General features: G+C 37.2%; 1 protein-coding gene across 1 annotated transcript; it reads left to right on the forward strand.

Annotated features, from left to right (window-relative positions):
• Window positions 1-2421: 2421 nt before the first annotated feature.
• Window positions 2422-4467, forward strand: LOC132179292 (FHA domain-containing protein At4g14490-like). The gene has a single exon (XM_059591997.1). It carries the CDS (start codon window positions 2484-2486, stop codon window positions 3969-3971), a length of 1488 nt encoding a protein of 495 aa, XP_059447980.1. The 5' UTR covers window positions 2422-2483; the 3' UTR covers window positions 3972-4467.
• The last annotated feature ends 4936 nt before the right edge of the window (window positions 4468-9403 follow it).

The following is a 9403-nucleotide window of genomic DNA, read 5'->3' on the forward strand; positions in this document are numbered from 1 at the left end:
AATAAAATATTGGAGTTTGAGTCTTGCCTTTGGTGATAGAGGAATGGGGTGGGATTGACATTGGCTTGAAGCTAGAATGTTGCTTACCAAAAAATAAAAAGTGAAGAGAGTATGGGAAAGTAAAGATTTCATGGTGTATTGACAGAGAAGTACAAACTAATTTATTTAAAGATATTACCTCAAATAAAGTATGGCATTCACAAAATACAAACACCCTTAGGGTTCGGGTGCTCGATTTTAAAAAGTGCGATTTAGAAATAACGATTTTAAAATGTGATTTAAAAAAAGAAAAAAAAGAAAAAAAAAAAAGTTAACATTTGATAAAATCACAGTTTTATAGCCATTTAAAATTGTGCGTTTTTAAATTGTAATTTTAAACAATTTATTTTTTACAATTTGGTTTAAAATTGTATTTTTCTTTTATATTTTTTCCTTTAATTAATTAAAATAGTAAATCTATTTAAAAATCCTAGAAAAAAAGTGGGTGGTGCACGGCGAGGAACATCTAGTAGCCGCTAGAACACCTGAATAGGTGTTCAGGCAGCCCCATTTTCAAACCTCTCATTGGGCAAAGTTGATGTGGAATGCACACGCGTAGTGCCTCACGGGGGAAACAACCGGACAAAGACCCCAACAAGAGTACCTAACGGATTTGATTAGGGTTTAACAAATCGCGTGCACATCCCGCCTCACACTCCCGAGAGTTACACGCGCTTCCCCAGCTACTCCTTTTAAGCACCAGAAAATCTTTGTGCCAAAGCAATCTGGGAAAAAGTTCCACAACGTTTTGTTTTTGGCTCCAATTATCGGCAGCAGACAGATATGAAACTCAATTTCTTCGTCGCTTTTTGAAGGTTTTGATGAAAGAATTGGACAAATAGCATGGGCTTCTTTGAGCCAAGTGCTCAACAAAAAATGATTTAGTCCGACAATGGTCTGTAAAGTTGGAAGGAGACCACCATGTTCAATGAACAATGTTCACCTAGTGCCTATAAATTTAGTACCGATAATATTTTAACATATATGCTGTACATGTGGCGCATAAAGTTTGAATACACAATTGTTATCCGCCACGTCTGCCTAAATAAAACAACTGAAAACTAGAATATTGTATAAAAGAATATTAAAATAAGGGCCTTTTGTTTTTCCATAGCGTTGTTCTTAAGATAAATGACTGTAATGGTAATGTTCAATGGTATCAAAGTAATTTCATGTGGGTAGATAAACATTTAAAGCGTGAGTTTAATTTTTGCAATGAAAACTTTTATGTTTGATTAGTATAAATCATCTTAAATTCTGTTGATGTTCTTGTTGAATTAGGTCATTATGACTCATAGTCTCAATCAGACTTGAAAAAACGTTTATAATTTTTAGGGTTAATAACTTTTATAGTACTTGGGTTTGCAGTTTTTTTTTTTCACCTATGATTCTAAAATAGCCACAAATGGTACTTAACCTATCGGAAAAGACTAAGTTGATACCTCCATTAGATTTCGTCACACTTGTCATCATATAAAAATGCCACATGTCCTAAAAATTAAAAAAGAAAAAAAAATAATAATAAAAACTAAACTTGAAAATAAAGAAAAAAATTGAAAAATCCATGGGGTAACCGGCCACCCCATTTTGGCCAAGCCACCCCCATTTTGGTCATTGAAGGTGGCTCAACCATCTCCAAGGCCGGTCTGGGAGTTGCTAAACCACCCCTAAGGGCCTTCGGGTGGTTTGGCCACCCCTAATGGCCAAAAATGGGGGTGGCCAAACCACCCCCAAGGCCCTTGGGGTAGTTCGGCCACCCCCAGACCGGCCTTGGGGGTGGCTCAACCACCCCCAATGATCAAAATGGGGTGGCAAGCCCCCATGGAATTTTAAATCTTTTTTTTTTTTTTTTGAAGGTTTAGTGTTTATTATTATATTTTTTTAATTTTTAGGACACATGGCATTTTTATACGGTGACATGTGTGACGGAGGCTAACGAAACTTAAAGGAGGTATCAACTTGGTTTTTCCCCATAAGCCAGGTACCATTTGTGACTGTTTTGAAAACTTACTAGGGAAAAAATAAAAAACTGTTATTAACCCTAATTTTTGTTGTTTGAGTTTCTTGTGTTATTGAGTGACTTCTAGTGGACCAAGCGTTCTCACTTTCTAGGGCTACTTTTGGTGATTTATTTGAACTAAAGAGTATTTAATTAGTTATATTTGATGTGTATATTTGTCATTTCACTTTTTCAGGGAATAAAAATACCCCTAAAATATAACCAGATACTTTTCCGGAAATGATACTAATTCATTTTTGGCAGACCCTCTTGCACTTTTTTTTTTTTTGCATTAAAAAAAAAAAAAAAAAAAGAGACCGAGTAAAAAAGAAGATAAATGAAAGAGGGGGGAAACAAAAACAAAGGGGACCGCGCCCTCGCAATTCAAATTTGGTGAATTTTGAGGCTTTTGCTCACAGCCTACACTCACTCAACTCTCTCTACAATGGAGCCCCCACCTCTGAAGCTCGTGATGCTCCAAGGCCCACGCCAGGGCGAAACCCTAGAATTCCGACACGGATCCACAATCCGAATCGGCCGCGTGGTCCGCGGCAACACCATCGCGATCAAGGACGCCGGAGTCTCCACCAAGCACTTCTGCATCGAGTCCTCCTCGTCGTCCGGGTCAGGCCAATGGATCCTCCGCGACCTCGACTCCTCCAACGGTACCCAACTCAACGCCACCAAGCTCCTCCCGGACATACCCTACGATCTCCACGACGGCGATTCCATCAAGATCGGCGAGTACACCTCGATCTTGGTCCAGATCGAAGGCCACGAAGAGAGCCAGCTGAGGCGGAACCCCAGGCGCCGAGCCGCCGAGAAAGATGCTTGCGGCCGGGGAGGTACGGTTTCGAAGGAAAGCGAAGCTAAATGTGAAGAGAAAGGTGAGGAGTTGCAGACTGGAAATCGAAGGAACGCCCGGCCCAGGAAAGCTAGGGTTCTGAAGAGCGAAGACACAGCAGACGAATTCCCTGATCGGGAGTCGGAGAATGTGAGACCCGTGGAGCAGAAAGCGGCACGGCAAGTGAGTACGCGGCGCACTCGGAGCGCGAAGAATGAGGAATCAGTGGTTTCCGATCTGATACCCGAAACGATTCCAGAGAATTCCGGTGTTGAGTGTCGAGAATTGGAGATTAAGGGTAAGAAGACGCGGGGCGGGGCGAGGAGGAGGAGGAATTTAGGTGAAGAGGCCACAGATTGCGCTCGAGTCGATGCTTTGAAGGATAAAGAGAATTTGGAAGAAAAGAATAGAATTGACGTCGATAACGGCGCGGCAGTGGTTTCCAATCCGATATTCGAGACGATTCCAGAGAATTCCGGTGTTGAGTGTGGAGAATTGGAGATTAAGGGTAAGAAGACGCGGGGCGGGGCGAGGAGGAAGAGGAATTTAGGTGAAGAGGCCCCGGATTGTGCTCGAGTCGATGCTTTGGAGGATAATGGGAATTTGGAAGAAAAGAATAGAATTGATGTCAATAACGTCGCGGCAGTGGCTTCCGATCCGATAGTTGAGGTGATTCCAGAGAATTCCGGTGTTGAGTGTGGAAAATTGGAGATTAAGGGTAAGATGAAGCGGGGCGGGGCAAGGAGGAGGAATATAGGTGAAAAGGCACCAGATTGCGCCCAAGTCGAAGCTTCGGAGGGTAAGGAAAATTTGGAAGATGAAAGCAGAATTGATGTCGATAATGGAGCGGCAGTGAGTGGAGTTGATGAGAAGGTGGGAAATGGGGCGGATTCTGGTGTTAGAGAGGAGGGGCTGGATTTGGAGAAGATGACGCTTGGGGAGTGGTTTGATTATATAGAGGTGCATTTGCCGAAACAGATAATCGATGCGACTGAAGAGATGATTGAGGGTATGAGACGGAAGGCCGAGCGAGTTCGTGAGTATATGGTGGAGCAGAGGAACGGGAAGGGCAAAGTGCCGGTGGGATAGAGGACAGAGCAGGTCGGTTTATGTGGTAATTGGTAGCTTAATTGGCTTGATGTTTTGAATTTATATTGTGGATTATCTGTGAATGTGATCAGAATTGTCTCTGAGCTATGCATTTCCCACTTCACATTTTTGAGAATGTAGTGTTTTGAGTTGGTAATCTTCTGCTTGGAGTCATTGGTCTAGTTTAAGGTCAGTGTCGAGTCCACTTGGAAAGATGGTTAGGTGTCTAGAACTTCTTCCTGATATAGGAACCAAGGAATCTAGGTAAGGCTATTAGACAATTTTTGGATCAATGGGGTGGCTGTGTAGCTTAGGTCAGGTGCTTGCAAGGGTCCTCAGCCCTCAGGATTCTTTGGGAAAGTGGTAAAACTCTTACAAATTCCATTTGTTGCTGTATATGTGGGCTTTTAATCTTATGAATGTGATGAACAAGTTAAACTTTTGTAGGCTGTAAGTATCAGAAATTGGTGTTATTTTGTTAATCTACTACTGGATTCTTTAATAATAGAATGACAAATTGGAAGTCATATGTTAATTCCCATATCATGTTTCCTTCTATATATGATTTTATTTATTTATTTTTTTTATTTGATATAAGTTCTGGATTAGAATGATATAACATAAGTTTGCAAGTTAATAAAAAATTCCTACCAAGTCTTCTGCCATGGGCAATGTAGTGGTTTGGATGCTTGCAGACCTCACATGTCATTAGTTATTCTGTGCTGCAATAACTGTCTTTGATGTGAAGACTTAAACACTTGACGCTAGGTTTGAATGGAGAGATGCTAGGTCTCATTGTCCTAACCATCTCATAACCATATTTTTTTCAAATGAATTTAAATCCACCATTGAATTTGTATGTCTACATGTGGGTCATACATATTCAATGATAGATTTAAAAAGATATGTATGGAGATGGTTGATAGATGGGTAGGAGAATGAGGCCTAGCATTTCTCGGTTTGAATGGATGGTTCGTCGAAGTGAGGTAGCTTGAAACTCTCCCAAATGCTGCTATGTGGTGATAGCCAAGATTACTATTTTCCTTGTTAGATGGGAGCTTCTCTTTCTTGACCAGTAGATTGAAAGTTTTCACTTACTCTGAATTTGCATTAATTCTGGCTAAGTTTTCATCCATCTAAATAAAGAACTAAGAATTCGTGTACACCAATATAGATCCCAAAGAGTATCAAATCTGCATCTAGATCTTCCAAATTATGCAGATGATGAATGCAAAATCAATTATCATGTCTAAACCCTCAGGCAAAACCCTGTGCGCCATCCTCTAAGATTTGATCTATTGTGAATTAGAGATATTTTACATGTGGATTGATAAAGTGTAAGTTTCCGACTTAGTAAGTAGTCACACGCGAAACGCCAAAACTTGTTAATATGCAGTGGACTCAATATTTATAAAATAATGATAAATCACATGCAACATCATGTAATAGAGTTTCTGACAAGAAAATAAGCTAGAAAATCATGCTGATGTATTGTAAAGGACACTTGTTCAAGTCATAATTGTCATTTTTATAGCTATTAGTACTCATACTCTTTAGGTGAGGTTTGCATGTCCCATAGGACATGTGGTACAAGATTAGTGCCCCAGTGAACTATACTAGCTATCAACCACTAGTTGTCTGATTGGGTTTGAACCTAATGATTCACACAACTAATGATGTCGTAGGGCGTGACTACCATCTGTGAATGGTTGCGCTGATCACAGTAGCCATCGAATCTAAGATAATTAGCATTCTAATTTAATCATGGGTCATAGGGTCAAGCCTATATAAAATAGGACTGTGATACACAGCACACGGCGTGCTATGCATGCTTGTGCAAAATTTTTTTTTTTTTTTAATTAAAATAAAAAAAGAAAAAAAAAATTTGCACACGGTGTGCGTGGCACGCGGTGTGCTCTTTTACTTCACCCTATAAAATAATATGCACATGCTCAACATTCTTTACCTATTTTTTCAATGGTAGCCATGACATTTAGAGATATTTTTCATTTTCTCAACAATGAGTGAATTTACAAATCACAGTAATTCATTTTTCGAATATTCAATTTTTACACCAAATGTAGAGTTCACCACATTAATAACAAAGCATTTCATGTTGGTATAAAAATAAGCAAGTTTGATATCAAAATAGACATGCTTAAGAATATTGGTAAATAGTTTCACGTGAGTTTTGCTCACCTTGGTTCTAAGGGTCTTCCTCAAACTCCTCCTTGAACGCACCACCTCTTTGGTCTGCAACATATTTTATCATTAGTAGGGCCCATTGGGCCAAGGCCTTAAACCAAGTCCTTAAAACTTCCATTTTAGCAATCTTCTTGAGATTAATCGCCCACCCTTGAAAAGCTAGTCGACCACTAAGGAACTGATTAGTAAAGAATATTTGATCGATCAATGACATTGTTCATCGAAATTTTGAAAATTTGCATTTTTAGCTTCAATAAGACCTCTAAAGGCCCTAAGACTCAAAAAGACGCACCCTTTATCACTCCTAGCATTGTCTAACACCTATAATCTGAATGTTTTCGCATTAAAAACTTAGAAGTGCCCCAATTTAGACTTCCACCATTGAAAACTCACCAAAAGCTTCGGTAGGTAGTCCATATTAACAGCTTACAGAGCCTAAAGCTCACCTTTAATTCCTTTTAGTCCCTTTAAAACAAGGCCCAACACAAAGGTACGGTTTTTCTTAAAAAGCTTAAACTTTCTCATGATTCTCATGCTTATAAGCACTAAAACAAACACAATAAGACACACACACACACATCAAACCCTATGAAAATATGATTAATGATATAAGGAGGAATAGAGTCCTCCCAAATGTGATGTGGCATTTAAAATCACCAATAGATCAATCAATAATGATCATTTTAAATTTAATGATAATTTTAAAAGGCACGTCACATTTGTGAAGACTTTAGTCCTCCTTATATTATTGTAGAACAATATCTTCTTCATGAGTATGTACATTCTTATTTGTGAAGAAAGAGATGGAGAAGTAGTTATGAGAGCTTGATAATTCTAGATATATAAACATTCAATCGTTCTTGATAAGCACTTCATAGCAATCTAGCAAACATGGTATAACATGGATGCCACGAAATTTTGATTTCCAGTCACAAAAATGTTTGCACTTTGACTTTATAATTTCGAGTTCGCTACGATTGTGCATTGAGTTCATAAAAAGGCAATCGAAAAGGAAATGAGGAATACACAAGTGCGTATGGTCTCTTTCTACACATTCTTCAAGTGTTCTTTCAATGCAAATATGAATATAAGTCTTCTCCTCATTATCAAGTTTGAAGGGATGAAGGTTAGTTGGTAGTGGAGTGGGAGCGGAAGAGAGAGGGGCAAAGTCATTAGCATGCACTTCGAGTATCATGAGGATACTCAACTCCATCATCACTAACATAATTTTTATCTTAGTTTTCCTAAACGTCATATTACGATTTTACAAGAGTTATTTTATTTTATTTTTTACATAATTAATATGCAACTCTTAGTAAAAGTAAACTATAGTAGAAAAATTACTTAAAGGAACATATGAAGCGGTCTCATTATCCAAACTCAGAAAAAATTAAAAATTAAAAATATAAGAAGAGGTATCATCAAATATTTACAACATATTACATGGAAGCCTCCAATTAAATAGTATTTTGAAAGAAAGTATTGGTTTAAAAGAAGTGGTAAGTATGTAATATTGGAGTCCTTAAGGGGTAGCTAAATCGGCTGTAGACCACGCCTAATGAAGCAGAAGTCACTAGTTCAAATCCTCTTCTCCTATTTCCCTTACGTGAACATGTAAAAATAAAAAATAAAAAAAAGTATGTGATATTGGAGTGCATAAAGCCATCATATTATTCACTTATGCAAAGCATTTATAAATGGTAAATGTGACAAATTATAGTGACTTTCAAAAATGTTGCATCTATAATAAAAGAACAAACAAATGATTCACTACAATTATGAAAAGATATTTGGAAGGGATGAAGGTTGGCTGGTAGTAGAGTGGAAGCGGGTTAAAGTCATCATATTATTCATTTATTTGTTAAGGATAGTGCCCTAAAATCCAATTATCTTGTACGACATTTTTAGTTTTAATGAATATAATTGTTTATTCATCAATTTATTTAATGATATTTTGGCGTACAAATTGATTACATGTATGCTTTTAATGATTGTTATTTATCATATACATGTAAGGTTCATAGGTTACATAAATATGGTTTATGGTGTGGTAATTACATTCTCACATAGTAGATCTTAAACCATAAAAATTTCAATTTACAAATTATTGTTCGTAGTCTGTAATGGAATCAGGTATTCCATCTGATAAAATTATAAAAAATTACTTAATCATGTGAAGAGGGGACTTCGGATTGATGTGTTAGTGCAGATATAATGCACTGAACGAAAACATGAATTTTCATTCTTTTATAACTATGTCCAAAGAATAATGTAAAACATACAATTACTTATAGCATTGAATCTAAGTCCTAAAACTGTCGTGAACTCAAATGTAAAGTGGAGATCATTTTGATATACTTAGGAATGAGATCCTCAACATTCAAAAACTTGGTGTATTGGGTGATCACATATAGCATTTTGGGAACACCACTCAATCAATAAAAAATCCAAATCCTTTGAATAAATTAAAGGGAGAAGAAATATCTTATTGAGATAGATTTAATGGAATTAAATTATTCGTAGTCTCTGATCGAAGCATTTTAGTAAGAGTTAGTAAAATTATTATGTACATCGTGAAATGGGGTTTCGCACTTAAGGAATTAAATTGGTTACTCAAAGATAAGAAGTCGTGAATTAAAGTGATAGTCATTTTATGACTTTAGTTCGAGTACAAAATATTTCATGGAAGGGTCAAATGTAAAATATAAGTATAGTTAAGAGGGATTGATTGAATAATTGAAAATAAATAAATAGAGTACACAATTGTTTAGTGAAATTAATTGTAATTAATATTAACTTATGACAAGTTATGAGATGACATGTGTCATAAGCCTATTGAAGTTAGTTTTTATTTTTCTTTCAAGTCCCTCTTCAAGCTGATAAATTTGACCTAAGTAACGCAAGCTTCTAGAACTATTGGTCCTGTTTTTCTTGACATTGAGGCTAGGGTCTCATCCTTCAGTGTCCATGTATCCTTGCTAGCTTGGCATCTTCCACGAAGCCTATATGTGCTTATAAAAGGAGAGCTTGCCCTAGGCATGAGATGCACACAGCATTCTCAAGAGTTGAGAGATACAATTGAGAGACCACTCTCTTAAGGTGCGTTTGAGATTTAGATTCGCAAGAATAACACTTAAAAGGTTTTGATTTATGACAATTTATGATTTCAGGTACAATATTGTCATGCTGCAGATGGTGACGACCACTATTTATTAAACCCAGTGAAA

The sequence above is a fragment of the Corylus avellana genome, chromosome ca4 (genome assembly GCF_901000735.1).
Source record: "Corylus avellana chromosome ca4, CavTom2PMs-1.0".
Taxonomy (NCBI): domain Eukaryota; kingdom Viridiplantae; phylum Streptophyta; class Magnoliopsida; order Fagales; family Betulaceae; genus Corylus; species Corylus avellana.

Bases quoted from the DNA above. Each gene is read 5' to 3' on its own strand.
- LOC132179292 (XM_059591997.1), top strand. From the start codon at position 2,484: ATGGAGCCCCCACCTCTGAAGCTCGTGATGCTCCAAGGCCCACGCCAG.